This window comes from Micrasema longulum, unplaced genomic scaffold, assembly GCF_059751315.1.
Source record: "Micrasema longulum isolate JH-2025_06_02 unplaced genomic scaffold, ASM5975131v1 h1tg002081l, whole genome shotgun sequence".
Classification (NCBI taxonomy): Eukaryota; Metazoa; Arthropoda; class Insecta; order Trichoptera; family Brachycentridae; genus Micrasema; species Micrasema longulum.
This window is the reverse complement of record NW_028279248.1, coordinates 97282-114180: the sequence shown is the minus strand read 5'-3', so window position 1 is coordinate 114180 and position 16899 is coordinate 97282. Positions and strand designations below refer to the sequence as shown.

Genomic DNA, 16899 nt, shown 5'->3' with positions numbered 1-16899 from the left:
TCAACTGTTACAGGTTTCAATCTAGAGTCGATGACTACATAATCGATAATAGACCTTTCGTTGCCTCTTTCTCACGTATACTGATGGATTTCCTTATGATCAAAGAACGTATTTGACACAAAAAGGTTCCATTCCAGACATACTTCTAGCAGCCTTCTTCCATTATCATTTTGCCTTCCATCCCCGAACATCAAGTCCATCAAATACTTGAAGATGGACATGTCAAAAGTAAGAATAATCGGCGTGTGTGCATAAGAAGATGTATGAATGTAGAGGAAGCGAGGTCTGTATGCCAAGATAGAGTGTTATGGCGTTCTATCCTCTCTGCCTACCCCTACGGGAAAACGGCGTGATGGTTTGTTGTTATTGTTATATATTAAATTAGTATATTCAATTTGAAATTGATAATGTAATGCATAACTATGATTGGATCTCTAAGTACGTTGTTGTGCAAACAATAAGTTTAGTGTAAATCCGTTTATCCGAACATCAGTTATCCGGATTCCCAAATATTCGGATCATTATCAGGAAATAAAACATAAAGGAGATGTTATAATAATAAATAAAAGTGTGCTGGCGGCCGGCGTGTTTCTTTGTCAAAGCAATTAACTTTGCTGGACATGTTTAAGTAAGTTTTTATGTGATAACGTCTGGCACTCATTAATCTGGATAATTTGAGTTTTACTGTATAAATATATTCGATTGAACTTATTGCAAAATGCCTAGATTTTAATAAATTATAAGAAAAATTTAAAAAATACTGGGGTTGATATTATATTTGAAAATATCATGTAATCTATACCTTGTAATCCCAATAAAGCACCGGGGAAGTTAGGATTTCTCTGGTGGTCCATCATGCTCCCATTATGTCCCATCATACCACCTTCGTCTCCACAGTAATCTTGTGGTTCCTGTTTGGGAAGTGGAGCGTGTCTCGGAGGTAGGTCCATTTCTGTATCACTCAGTGCTGCATCAGACGATGAATCTTCTCCCGTTGATTGTGCTTGCAGGGAATTGTCAGAGTTCATTTTCTAAAAAAATAATTATAAATCGTCATAACCATCATCGTTAAAATCATCAAAATAAGAATAAATATGTTTTTTTCTTTATTCTGAAAAAAAAATATGTGCATAATTGTACCATTGAGGAAGTTCAGTGCTACGGGAAATTGGATATTAGAGCATTTAAATTTATGGCAAAGTTTCTCTAAAATGAATGAAAAAATGAATAAAAATGAACTTCTTTAAATGACATCACAAGTTTATTATATAAATAAAAGACGAGTGATACTTTAATCCACAAATTTGGAATATCCAGTGACCGGTTTCATCGCTTTCGCAAAATCTTCGAGACCAGTCTCGAAGATGTCGCTAAAGATGTCCCAGTGTTCAAATCAGATTTACTTCAAACCATCAACTACGGTCCGATCGGAAATGAAATGTACAAAAAAGAAAGTTATGATATATGTCCATATGAGAAGAACCAATGAGAAAAAAGTGTCCGCGAAAATAAATATACAAAAGTGAATTCTGGATACTCGAGTATGTAACCTAGTAAAATTATAGCACCTCCTAATCATTACATTTAGAATTACTTACATAGGATTATGTAAACTGACTTATCACAAATGATATATTTAAGACAGGCGCAGTTGATTAGATGGCCAACTGTGAAACTGGTGTCGTGGGTTCGATTCCCGCCAGTTGTAAGAAGAAATTGATTGGATAGTTGGTCTGGGTGTTGTGTATTATTCATAAATTCCTTCCATATCCTTTCTTTCATACCTGTTGAAAAGCTTCTAAAATAGAGGCTTAGCGGGTTATTCCTTTAAAAAAAGAGTGATTTGGTTTTAATAATTATGGTAAGTAAATAAAGTATTGAATATAAACATACCATATTGTTGGGATGTGATGGTGGTCCTCCTTCTAAAGCTTGTCCTAAAAGTGAGTCCCTTAAATCCAATCCATTGTTTAATGATCTATCTGGACTCCTATGGTGATTTTGTGTAGAAAGCGATTCAACCCTAGAAATAAAAATTTAATTATGTTTTGTACATAATAATCCAATAAGTAATAAGATTTTATAAATATAAAAGATTCCGTTGAAAAAAATGCTTCACTGCTATTTTACTACTTTTTTAAGAACAAGATCAATTTGAAATTTGGAACAAAATTAAGTGTTACCATTATGAAAAACTATTATATTGGACCTTTTTTGTAAAATTAATGTTGTTATGTTTTTTAATGAAATTTTATTTTATGAATATTTACCTATTCCTCAACTGTGCCTGGTAAAGATCTGAAGATCGGGTACGTTTAGGAGGTGGCGGGGAATGTCCGGAAGCATCTTTTCGTGACCGACTTCTCTCTCGTGACCTGTTATGTGTTGTTTCGGGCCAGGGTAGACTTGTTGATGACTATAAAAAAAAAGTTAATTTAAAATCAATAAGTAGATAAAAAAGTCTTATGGGTACAACTTGACTTTACATAAAGTAGGTAGGTACCAGGGTGTGCGGTGAGGTTTTCGTTAAGGGAAGCAAATTATTAGTAGGTACTTGGTACATAATAATATACACTATAAAGAAGAAATAAATACTATCTATATGTAGGTACATAAGAACAAAAATAATATAATTTAAGGCGAGTCGAAAACAGCGATTTTTCGATTAACTAATTCAAACAGGGCTCAAAACTTACATATTGGCATGCTTATTAACGGAAAATTAGTGAAAAAAAAACCTGCATTGCACAAATTGTAGCGTTAAACAATGAATTTTAATTTTTTCCACAAAATACATGGATAACTTTTTGAACTTTTAACAGCATCTAAATATTTCATTTTAGTTACCTGATGATATAATATATTTAAAGACATCTTGAGTATACGCAACAAGCTATTTTAAATTCATGTGAAAAATTTAGGTTTTTATCGTTAACATTTTGCAGCTCTTCGCCCATTTAACATTTCTTAAAATGAAATGACGAAGACTCACAAGAAGGTGGCTGTAATTCGAGTTCCACCTGCGTCCTACCCAACCAACCAACCAATTAATTTACCAATTGGGGTGTAATATATATGCATTATAAAATATTATTTTGGTAAAGACGCGGTCTTAAAACCAGATTTGATATTGAATTTTGGAATCATTGATCTCATGAAAAAAGTAGGTCTAACGAAGCCATTTCATTTTTTTTATATGTTTACTTTATTTGCAGACTCTGTGACAAGGTTGTAAAATAATGGTGTAATGATTATGTACCTCAATAAATATTGATTTTACAAATAAAAGTCGGATACTTTTTGTATAGACCTCGTATATCTGAATAACATATGGACCACATTTGCTCGGATAGATTTAATTGTTTTAGTTCAATAATGTTCATAACTCAATTTTGCCAAAAATGTTACATAGATCAGTTTAGTTCCAGGATAGTCAGTTGTGTTCTTTAATAGAATACTAATAAAAAAGTTTTTATGAGAATAGATATTAGTTTTTTATTAAAGTAAATTGATAAGTTTTCATTTTTATAAATACTTAAAAAATATTCTTATTTCAAGACTCGATACTATGCTATTTTTTTATTGTTAAATATACATATTTTCAATGCATTTATTGTGATAGTAAATTTATGTTAATTTTTAAGTCTAGATTATGTATATAATGTATATTATACCAGCTTTTACATTATTTTATTTTTCGAAATGTGATTTTATAAATAAAAAATACAATACAGTAAAATAAATATAAAACTAACCGTTTTAATGAGTGCCAGATGTTTTCCGTATAATTGGATTAACCATTAAATTAAGACAAAGTTTACTAATCGTTTACTAAACACAAAATTTACTCTAAGATGACTTTTTTATTGCTTTTGAAATAATACATTCGTTTTTTTATACCACATAAAAGTCTGGCTGATCACACAACCTAAGATGAGCATTTTGCAGAAAACAGCCACCCCTAGTAAAACTCTGATGTATGTTGTGTCATTATGCATTGGAGATGCTATTTTATATTTATATAAGGGTACTTAGCTGTTAAAAATCACTTAATTAATTTGATATAATAACTTTAAAAATAATTTTATTACATGTTAAAGGAATTTTGGTAATTTTTAAAAAGTTAATAATACCTCATTCAAACTTTGAATATATAAGGTGACATTCTGTATAAATTTTTAAAAATTAAATTACAGTTTTTTTTTTAATTGGTGAATTTATAAAATGAAAGTACTTGTGTACTAAGATAAATAGATTTCTAGAGGCATTAGATCTACCTCATCTAGGTCTAGATTACCATCAGCATCTATTAGCATTAGTATATTAGCGAGATATTAGATCTACCTCACCGACATTTAAATTACCATCAGCATCTATACTGTAAGATTTTTCTAGTGTTGGGGTGTTTTCTGCCAAATGAGAAATGTCGTTTTTGTGATCAACATTCATTTATTTATTTACATACATAAGTTTATTGTACATTATTTGAGACATAAGTCCCAACTCCATGGGACTAAAAGTCCTGTGTTGAGATGGGACTAGCAATTAGTTGACACAGACACATGAGTATATTACCACAAATATAGGATCAGAAACATAAAAATATTTTTTTTTTAAATTACATATATATATGGCACATCAATATGGTAAACAGTAAACTTAAACATTCGGAAAATCATCAAGGAGTTTCCTACTCAAATCCCTCCCATTAATGAAAATCCAGTCCTTAACTACTTTCTTGAAAATAGTTTTTGTCCTTGAGAGCTTAATACGCTCTTCCAAAATATTGAACACCCTCGGTGCGATAAATTATTATTTTCAGAAGGTAGTTATTACAGTTTTATGTATGAAAGCGGCCTGGCTGTTTTTAACGGAACAGAATTAACATTACTGCTTAATATCTTATTTTTCTAAAATTGTCAACTGGTTGCTCTGTATAACTACATTAAATTAATAATACTTACAGGGGATAGTTTGTGTTCTATGTTATTTAGGGGCATGCCCGGGGTAGGGACATCCGCAAGGCCCCTTACTTGCAACATTTGTGCTGCTTTCAAGAAATCACCAAGTTGTTCCTGACCAATATGAACTTCTCCATTATACATAAATCTGTAAACAAAAATTCAATTTTTATTATTCAACATATCTACAGAGACACTACTACTATCACGCCATTTCCCCACAGGGGTAGGCACGTAGGCAGAGAGGATGGAACGCCAAAAAAAGGCTACGGAGGTCGTTATTTATACGTACTTATTTGACATTACAAATAGTGATGAAGTACATTTTCACATTATGTGCTATTGTTAAAAATATTTAAGACATTCTCTATATGCAGAATGCACATTGGACACTGCTGTAATGGTTTTCACTTATTCAGAATTCATGTCCAGGACTTTGCTACGTGCGAATGTCAGCTTCCGGAGGAAGATATAAACCATGTTTTTGTGGATGCCCCATAAGTGATTGTTATCCTGAGATCCTATCTGACCTCTCCGATATTAACGTCCCATTTCCTACTCATTTTCTAACTCTCCTGCGCCCACCAAATATACATGTATTCAAAATTTTATGTGAATATCTACTTATAAATGGCATCAAGTTGAAAATATGTTCTATATCGATATGTAGTGTACTTAATATTAAATATTAACGTACTAACTTGTATATAGTACTAACACATGTGTAAATTTATCAAAAACTAGACACTGCCTAGAACACCCCAGTAAGAAGGTGAAAGAGCCAATAAACAAAGAAGAGGAAGAAGTATAATTCAAAATGTCTAAAAAAATACTTTTTATACATTCTCTGAATGTATGGTATGAATGAAGGTAAATTAATATAATTAAATACTAACTACCTATACTGTATTTAAAGCATGTATCTCTTAATATTATGTTGCATATCACTCAAATATTTGAACTCCCACTTTATAACAATGAGGAACTTCAGCCCTACGGGAAATTGGATACAAAAAATGTTTTCTTGCGCGCTGTACGAAAAAACTAATAAAATATATTTTAATAAAAACGCACTACTTTGATTGACATCACTGGTTCATATGAATCAACTAATGATTCGAGAGTTGGGAAAGATATCCGGTTGGTTTACCGTAAATGAACCAATGGGAACAACTAACAGGGAACAACCTCTGACGTGACACGTGGAGTTGTTTAAGAAATACAAAACTTTAAAAAACCATAGCGCTGATAATACGATAAGTAAAAAAAGATTTTTTTTTGCTTAGTTTAATAGTTTTTTAACAAATAATAATAAAAAAAGACACTGAAATTCCTCATTGTTGCATTAAAATTAAGAATTTTGGCATTATCTCATTTTTGTCACCAAACTGGAAATTCGATTCTACTTTTTGAAAATTGAGTAGTAGGTATATTATATGATATTGGAGCTGAATCCCATTAGAGATAAAATTATTGGTGAGTATTTTATTGATTATATTCAAAATGAAATTCCACCAATAAAAAAGCTAATACTTTTTATTTTACCTTAGTAAACTCTCCATATCTTTTTGCTGTATATCTCTTAGTATCACTATGGGGTGTTGGCAGGGGTTAGCCTTTAGCAACTTCCTGAAGTAAGGGCTGCAGGCAGAGAGGACCACTTTGTGCGCGTTGAACGAACAACCATCACACGCGAGAGTCACATCCACGAAGTCTTCTTCGTCCCGAAGATGTCTGAACGATGATAATATGGCAGAATGGAAATCATTCCACCGCAAGGAGTACTGCTGCTCCGAGGGCCCTGAAATCAAAACAATTATAAGCACTATTGACGTTTGTTTAGAGTGAAAATATCAACACGCGAGGAAACCTATCTTTCTTATACAAGAATGCACATTACGACTTATTTTAGTTTAAAATTAAGGAGATGACCGTTGATTTTCAAAATAATCGATAATATTATTGCGTACCGCATTGATTTCGCTAACATCGAATAAGGAAACGTCATACTGACATGCGCAATCCTACTGCGCGATGGACTATATGAATTTCCAAAATTCTAAAAAGTGATTTTCGCTATTTAGGTACTTAGTTAAAATAGCTTATATGATTATTTACGTGAAATTTGTCAAAATCTATAAATAATTATCAATGTATACGTACTCCAATACATCATTATTATAATGTATATCGAGAAATTCTCTTAGAAAACCATGTGATGTTTCAAATATTGGCGGCATTTTAAAATTTTGCGTGAAAATCGATAGATGTCACCAATCTCCACTACCATGATTCTAATTATTTTTGTCAGTGCATACCTAAATAATATATGTAATCTGTGGTGCATACTAAATACAATCACAAGTTGTTTCCTATTTTTGAACATGGTATTTACGACTGCCGGAAAAATGCCCCGAAAGTTGAAATATTTCGATAAATCGTAAAATTTTTAAAACATTTTTTTACAACACGTCTTGCAGCTTAAGAGCGCATTGGTGGTTAGAAAATAATGATTTGGTTTTAATAATATGTAATAATTAATAAATTAATTCACAAATAAACCACAAAATAGGTATTTAGGTTATAAAAACATATAAAAAATATTTAAATATTTGTATCAAAACAAAAAATGAAAGACGTCCCTATAAATTATAAAAATAAACCACTTTAGTAGCCATTTCTCGCTTCTCAAAGTATTTGGTGTTGTATGGTGAAAATTAAAATCGGAAGTAAATCAGAAATATAAATCTTTAAACATTTATTTTGCTGATTTCGATTGATTAAATCGATAATTTAAAATCCATTTAAATGTGTTCCAGCTTGCAGCATTGAAGGCATAATATGCGTACAATAAATAAATGCAATTTTATTATATATTTTTTTTAAATAAAAAATGTGTTTGAAAAAACCAATATAATTGAATCATACTACCCTAATCAAAACAGAGTTTATTTATGAATATATTATAATCGTATTTAAGTACCTTTTTAAGTATAATGAGTTTTTAGTGCGACTTTTAGTTTAGAAACAAACTATTTTAAGAAAATAAAAAAAATATTATTAGATATTATTATTTTGTTTTGGTTTGATTAGTGAATTTTGATTGAAACATAAAAAAAAAACTTTTTAATGTACTTAGTTACCTTTATGTATTTTTGCGTCACAAAAATTAAAAGGACACGTAATAAGGTAAAAATGGTATACAATGTTGTTTTTATTATATATTTATAACTTGGGTAGGTAAAAAAAGTAAGTGCGATAATGAAATGTAATTGCTGTGTTTCATAATAATTTCAATAAAGAAGTTTATGGTACTCTGTTTTGTATCTCTTTCAAATATCTTAATTTATTTTTCCTCTACTTAGAGGTAGTCAAGTTCGCATGATTTAGCCGGAGTTTTGTGCAGAAACTCTTTCGACGAAAGTGTTACTATATCACAAATTATTTTATAAATAATAAGAAAAAAAAACAAAAAAAAAATGGGTAGGCTCGCTTAAGCTAACATTTTCTAAATATTAAAAAAATAAACTCTTGTTTAATAAATCAATTTGTTCGTGATTGTTTCTAATAAAATAACAATTTGAATATTGTAAAATACATGTACAGTAAAACTCCGTTTATCCGAAATCCAGTCACCCGGATTGGCAAATATACGCATCGTTATTAGGAAATTCAAAATATAAATGTTTTTAGTTTTAATTCAATTGTGCAATCAACTTTGCAGGGCACGTTTTGGTAAGTTTTTTATGTGATTCCAACTCGCTGTATTATTTCAAAGGCAATACAATCTGGCACTCATTAATCGAGAATTGGAATTTTACTGTAACAACAAAATAGTTTGTTCGCGTTTAATTTGGGAGCATAATATTAATTCTACACTGTTTAATTATATTGTTTAAACGGCAGGCAAGTATGTACATACATGTAAAAGCAAAGTTTTAAAACATTACCATGTAAGTACGTCATAATTGGATATACATCGTATGTTCATTATTATATTTTGTACCTTTTACAATATTTTTATGTAACTTTTTTCTTTTCTTATTCTTTAAATTTATCTTATTTATATTTACTTTATTTTTATTACTGTATATAAATATATGTATTTTTATTTTATTTGCAACTTCTAAGTGCCTAACATTTCTTAATTGTTAAATTGCTTTATTTTGATACCCTCTCAATAAAATAATTAATTTATCTCTCAAGCAAGGATATTTTCCCCTGAAATGGAAAGAAGCTCATATCTTACCAATACACAAAAAAAGTTCAAAAAATAAAATTTCTAATTATAGAGGTATTTCCATACTCAATACTTTCAGCAAAGTGTGCGAAAAAATAGTTTATTCTCGGATTTATCCAATCATAGTAAAAGGAATACCTCCCCAACAACATGGGTTTCTGAAAGGCAAATCTACTATCTCCAATTTGATAGAATTTATAGATTATGTTTTTCATTGTATGGACAAACTTGAGCAGGTTGATGTAATTTATACAGACTTCGAAAAAGCTTTCGACCGAGTGGATCATATCATTCTTATGAGAAAACTTTTAAACTTGGGTGTAAAAGGAGACGTTCACAGATGGATCTTATCTTATCTCAGCAATAGAAGCCAAGCTGTTGTTCTTGGTGGTTTTCGATCTGAGTTTGCTGATATTTCCTCCGGAGTACCCCAGGGTTCACATTTGGGACCATTGTTTTACAATGCGTATCTCTATGATATTTATGTTGTATTTATGAACGCAAGATTTTTGATGTACGCAGATGATAAAAAAATATACTTCAAAGTTAAGAATCCCCTTGACTGTCTTAAACTTCAAGATGATCTAAACCGTTTGACAGAATACTATTTGAAAAATCGTATTAACGTCAATGTATCAAAGTGTTTGCTTATTTCTTTTTCGCGAGGTCGACATCCAATCCCATATCATTATATATTATCAAACCAACCTGTTCAGAGAGTTGATACCGTACGCGATCTGGGTGTTATTCTTGATAGCAAACTTACATTTGAGAATCACTTCGATGACATACTGACCCGTGCACATAGAAACCTTGGTTTTGTACTTCGTACATGTCAGGTATTTAATGATATCGCGTGTATTAAAATGGTCTACTTTGCTCATGTTCGCAATTTGCTCGAGTATGCCTCTTCTGTTTGGTCTCCACAATATGTCACACATAAAGAAAAGTTTGAGAAAATTCAATGGACATTTCTTAGACATCTTAACTGGAGATGCAGGTATACCGATCTCAATTATATGTCTTCCTGCAAAAAACACCACTTGCTTACTTTAGAAGATCGCCGTCTACTGTTGGACATGGGGGTGCTTCATGACATACTCAGTGGACGCCTTGATAGTCCGGCTCTTTTGTCAGAGTTATCATTAAATGTCCCCGGCTACCGCACCCGTCACACGTCGAGCTCTCTATTTCATGTGCCAGCAGTTCGTACGAACTATGCCCAGAACTCTCCACTTATACGTTTTGCTAGTGAATATAATTTGAACTTTCCCCTTATTGATCCATTTGATTGTAAAAAAATAACATTTAAAATGCGCGTCTTAAAACATTCTTTTTTGTCTTATACTTAGTTTCAATAATAAAGTTTTATTTTATTTTATTAAATTTTATCTCTATTTCTTAATATTTTATATATATTTATATTTTCGATACCTGACACCCTCTTTCCAATATAACACCCACACACCCACCCTCTCACTCACTTACACTCACACAAACACACTAGTATGTATTGTACGTGTATTTAATGTATTTCTGTGGATATCTGTCATTGGTTTTATTCTCTGTATATGTTATTTGTTATATTTGTATTACATGTATTACTGTTGATATCCCCAATAAATAAAAAAAAAAAAAAAAAAAAAAATAATGGGGGGATTTTATTTTGATACCGATAATGTACTTAATCAATAGCTTACACCACTGTGGAAAATTTATATCGACTGTTTCACAATTTTTATTTACATATATTCTTATTTTCTGTATAAAATATATGTAAAACCTGTTGTTTTTTTCTCTAATAAAAAAATAATAAACAATGCCAAAATATAAGACAAATAAATGCCTTGAATTTTTATATTTCCTTTTCTAAAATTTTGTTAGTGATATTTGGGATAAGTTATCAGTAGATAAAAATTTTAGGGCGAATCGTATCGAAAAAAGTTGAATTAAGTTAAGTAATCATTACGTTTTCCTTAAAAAGGGAGAAATGAGTTGTTTAATCTTATTTTTATTCATGCAACTCTTCCAGTAGGTGACATAAACTTTTAATATTAACATATTACAACAGAGATGAAGAACATTTTAGTGAAGGTAATATAGAAGTCTAGGCATCTACAGGGCTTATGACCTGCCATCGGCTGGTTTAAGTGGCCACTTTACACACTGTGTAACATTCACCATTTTGCCCACATTTGAACATCTATATCCCTTCAATTCTTTCATCTGTTGATGTTTGTGAAGTTAAAGAGCTGAAACCCTTATTTCACCCGCGTAACGCGGGTGAGATTCGTGTAATTGAATTATTTCACCTACGTACCTACTAGGCAAAGCCGGAAAAAAATTTGGTGACCAGGTGGACCGTGGACTTAAACCAGCTAATGAGAGGTCATAAGCCCTGTAAATGCCTAGACTTTTATATTACCTACTCTAAAATGTTCTTCATCTCTGTTGTAATATGTTAATATTAACAGTTCCCCGGGGAGTTGAATCCAGTCCTTGTCTACAAAAATTTGGACAAACTCAAAATATTATTGATAATATTTTAACTTAACCTTTTCCGGTACAACTGGACCTTGAGGGTTGAAATTTAGTACATAGTATGATGTTTAAAACTTGGGAGGATTTTCGTACTCCCCAGGCGGATATAAGAAGCGTATCTGAATGGAGAAGACGAAATAAATTATTGTTTAATATTTCAAAATGCTCAGTTTTTTCGCTACAGAAGAATAACCAGAATCTAATAAGGACCAAAGGTTAAAGATCTGGGCATAACTTTTGTGAGTTCCCTGACATTTTATGATCAGATCGAAACAGTTTGTAGTAGTTTGTTAAATATGTGATAATTCGTCCTGCGTACACACGAGTACTGAAAATTCTTAATAACTCGTTGGTGCAAAGTAGACTTGAGAGTGACTCGATGATTTGGGGACCGAGTGAGTTGAAGTACTCTCTTATGGTGGAGAGGGTTCAAAAGAAATTTCTTCGGTTTCTCTACATGAGGGAGTGCGGATATTATCCATGGCTTTATCCCACTGAGTTTCTCCAAGGTATGCTTGGTAACAACAGTTTGAAGACCAAAAGGAATGTGTATTTATTTACGCATTTCTTTCGATTGTTGCGCGGTATTATTGACAACCCTGAAAATTTGCGGAGAGTTAGTTTTTATGTTCTGGATAATTACCCTAGACTGCGTCAACATCGACTGTCCCACATTCCAATACATAGGACCAACATGCCAATGGTTATGCCTGTTGGAAGGGCTATCTATATGTTTTATTATTTATTTTTTTAGCATTATTTTTTGGAAAAACATTTTACATTTATTTAAAATGAAATACTGGGTAACTTTTACCACATAAGAGTTTAATATATTATAACACTAATGAATATGTTATTTTAAATAAATACCTCTATCTTTAGCAATATTACTTTCGACATTAAAATTTTTCACGTCTCTGAGAGAGTTTTACGTTTCAAGATTCTCTTACCTTTTTTTCACATATTATTCTCAAGATATTATGTATAGATACGAGTTTTTTTTTATCAGTAGGTACCTAATTTTATTTTTATTATTTCTATATGCATAAATTAACATACTTTATTTTGTAATGTACATATATATGAATAAATAAAATTGAATTTGAAATGTTCACAGCCAAAAAAATTAATTAATATGAACTCAGATTGACATGTATTTGTTTAGTTTATTATTTCTTATGTTTATTGTGTAAATATTATTGACTATATCCTTTACATGTTATGTACAAGTAGGTATTATATAATAAATAACTATGTTTGTGCCGTAAACATGACACTTCTAAAATTCTTTCATTTATGTTATTATTATTATGTTCTTTCATTACACTTCCAGGATTTTCATCAGTAGTGTTGAGTAGTCAAGACAGAAGCGAATATATTTTTCAAGAAGGGAGTACACGAGTCTACATAGGTATTGAAACTACGAACACGAGTAAAAAATATAAAACTTACCTGGTTCGGCAGCCATGGCCGATTGCACGGACGGAGACACCGCGTCTTTTGGGCCCGCCCAGGGCGACAGCTTTATAGGAATTATTGGACCTTCCAGTTTGATAATCTTCTTTAACTGGTGTCCTTTCTTATCTCTTTTCTCTCACCACTAACTGAACGTCTTCATGTCTTACTTCGCATTTGCCAAGTATCCTTCCTCCCCACAATTGTTTTAACTCGCACGTAACAGAGGTAGACTGTATAGCTCAAACTTAAAACAACATTAACACTATGGCTTTTTAAAAGTATCAATGATCAACGTTTGTGGTATACTTGGCGTACAATTAAATTGTATTTTTTTTGTGGCTATTATAAAACTATTCATGGTCGGTTGTATCTTACGTTGGCATCTGTAATGAGAAGAAAAACTAAATTAACATTATACAAGTTGAATATGATTATAAAACACAATTTTAGTTTTATTTTATGTTATTTGAAGCATATTTGCTTGTATTTTTTCGGGGTTTTTGTTATTGAACCATAAATACACGTAATTTAATTGTTACGTTAGTTTATCTTTACGTAAATGTGAAGCACAATTTTGGACCAATGATTCAAACTGTCGTTTTATGCATATTTTTGGGTTGATTTGTGTTGTCCAATCTTAAACAATTGATGTTTTTATTTTAAAAGTTAACCCCGAAGGACATAATAATAAAGGTGTAACATTGATTTAACTGACTTCCGTTAATCAGTCATTTTTCCTTCACACAATTTGAAATATTTATCTAGGTACTGTGGTTTTTTCTAAAGACAAGTAATAGTAGTATAGAACAGCCATTCGTATTTGCGAAAGTAATGCTAATTGAAAAACTCGCAAACGGTGTGTAATAATTACATTAAAATAGCACTCTCGGTGTAATTAACAAGTGTTTACTAAGAACTATAGGCATATTTAAATACGCTATTTTTTCTCGTGGAACCGGGCGTATTTTTTTGTTCAAATTTGAACAACGTTGCAATATTTTACTTCGATGAAAAAAAAAAACATTTTTTACAAATAGGTAGGTAGCTTTAAGTGTAATAGTGGTTGCTGTGTCATTATGTAAACTCGAATTACGTAAAATCTTTAAATTATTTGAATTGTAAAAACACAGCAATAAATTAAAGTACGCAACATTATAGAAAAGTTGTGTTTTTTGCGCGCTCAATTGATCAAGAATAGATACGGTTATTACACAAAGTTCGATTATAGAATTTCCGCGGGAAGATTAAAGACGAACTTAATATTTTGATAATAATATGTTTACGTGAATTTAAGAATACTAAACTTATCGTTGCACGATGCCAAATATCACGAGTTATAACGAAAAGAAAGAAGTTATAAAACTGTCATTGAAGTTTATAAAATGAATGGGTTTCGGTTGTACGCAAAGTTTATTTTGGTTTCCAGGCAAAAACATGATTCACTTGTTTATTAGCGCGTGGAGAACACTCGATTTCAATAAAAGCTAAAGCGGGTACGCCGTTTTCAGTAGGTACATAAGTTATTTTCATATCCATCCGCTGATGTACTCGTATACCCAGAGTTTACATCTTCAAAACTTTTATTTCGCGCTATATCTTATTTATTCCACACGATCATATTAAACTCGTAAATACAAAATTGTTTTTATTTATTTACGCATATATTTCACCTTTTCTATTAAAAAACCAAAAAAAAAAGATTCACAAAATCTAACTATATCGTGGAATTGCTAAAACATTTAATGTTCATAGATATTCGCAATCAATAACTGTAATCATACTGCACGTAATCAACTGATGCACTTTATTAGATGAATAAAATATTTGAAATACCGTTAGCTAAACACCGATAGACGAAACTCAGCGCGAATATTGAACCGCAATAATATTTCTGATTTCGCGGAAATTGGAAAAGACTCGCCGCGGGTAGCGCGAGAGGAGGCAATCGAGTGCACCGAATCGAAGCGAAACAATGAGGAGCAGATGGAAATCAATACGGTGTCCGTCACGGGGAAGGGGCGGGGGGCGGTGCAGCCAGCCGCTGCAACACTCTATTTACACCTTATCACTGTCAAAATACTCCGTCACGGAGGGCGAGGGCCGTCCGCCGTCCGCCGTCCACTGTCCGCACGCTCCCCAGCGCGCGTCGTGCCCGGAGGGCGACCAGGGAAATGCACCCGGGAAAGTGCAGCGGAAAAACTCGCGAACCGAGAGTCGCGTTTCCGGAAGCGCGCGACTGACGGTACTGCACCGAGCCCCGCGCCCCCCTCCCGCGGACTTGTTTGGAAAACATCTCACCACTAAACGAACAGGAACAATTCTTTACATCGCCAAAACTACAGAAAGTGATCCAAAAATATGCATTTTTGTACCCGGTAACACTATTTATACAAATTACGCGCTCTTACTCGTAACATGAGGAATTACCAGTTCGGCCGTGTTACTTCAAGTTCGTCCGACGGTCCGACCGCGCAAACCTCCCACTACGTTATGCCCGGCGCTCGCTTCACTTGGCGTCACGGCTGCAGCGAGAGAGGAGAAAAAAGCTTCGTGTACTCCGTGCCTCCCGCTCGCTCGCACGGACCGAAATACATACACCGACCGGGGTGGGGGGTACGCCGGGTGGGGGGGGGGAAGAGGGCATGCCAGAAGGGGAGGGGGGATGCGCTCTCTCGCTCGTCTATTATTTTTGCTACGCGTTTTGTTTCCGAAATAAACGCGAGAAATGATAGTACACGCCCAAACTATGCCGGCATACCTGCGGGCGGGGGCATCGCCGATGCGCCGCGGCCATTGTTGCGGGCGATGTCCACGCGCGAGGATGGATGCTGCTGCCCCTTCCTCCCGCCGCGCGCTCCACTGCCGCGGGGGGGGGGAGGGAGAGGCACGTGGAGTCATTTGCATATGATTAAAGGCTGCACCCGTGTTCATTCATAATTTACGCACCCGGAACATCCCCCGAACCAGCAGACCGCCACCTGAATACGCACCACTCAGCTCCGTTATCAATGAAACATTATTTATGCCTATTTATAGTCCCTGTCAAAACAATTGAGAGTATTCGTCATAATATACCTACACAACACATGTCAAGTATTCGTGGATTTGAACGAGGAAAGTTTATTTCCATTTGGACATCAAATTGTACAATGTATCGACAGATCAAATCGAAGCATAAAAATGAACTATATTGCTTAATTATTGCATTATTTATTTGGCTGGAAAATGGCGGCGCGCGGCATCCGCGGCAAAGATTATGCATGTCTGTTTAATGCAAGTAATTAATCGAACTGCAGGCCAACATTCTCTCGTAACAAGAATGCGTACGTAATATGTAAGTGAGCCATTTATTACCAGAATAAGATACTTTAGATTGATGTATTTTCAGGTCTATTTCGGGAAAATCTTTCCGTCCGCCATGTTAAACGGCTTGGATCATTACCGGCGCTCTGAAATATTTCCACAGTTACATACTACTACTATTTCTACTTCTGCTATCTAGCCGAAACATACTACTGTCGAATGTACAAGGAAAAGGGTGACTGATCAATCCTAGGGTTGCCACTATAATTTCATTTCATCGAAGGGAACGCCGATGTTATTTATTGTGATGCATGATGGTTGAAACCAGCATCAGTTTTCAGACAAAGGTCCGTGGTCCATTTTCTAATACGGAGTTGTTTACACTCCGTAGAAAAT

General features: G+C 33.2%; 1 protein-coding gene across 1 annotated transcript; it reads right to left on the bottom strand.

Annotated features, from left to right (window-relative positions):
* Nucleotides 1-802: 802 nt before the first annotated feature.
* Nucleotides 803-15692, bottom strand: LOC148273093 (uncharacterized; the record flags this gene model as incomplete). Its single annotated transcript, XM_088239157.1, has 7 exons — nt 15499-15692; nt 13195-13583; nt 6507-6762; nt 4965-5109; nt 2271-2416; nt 1894-2023; nt 803-1031 (listed from the first exon to the last, which is right to left on the bottom strand). Coding segments are annotated over exons 2-7 (922 nt in total), but the record flags the coding sequence as incomplete, so codon positions are not given.
* Between the last annotated feature and the right edge of the window lie 1207 nt (nt 15693-16899).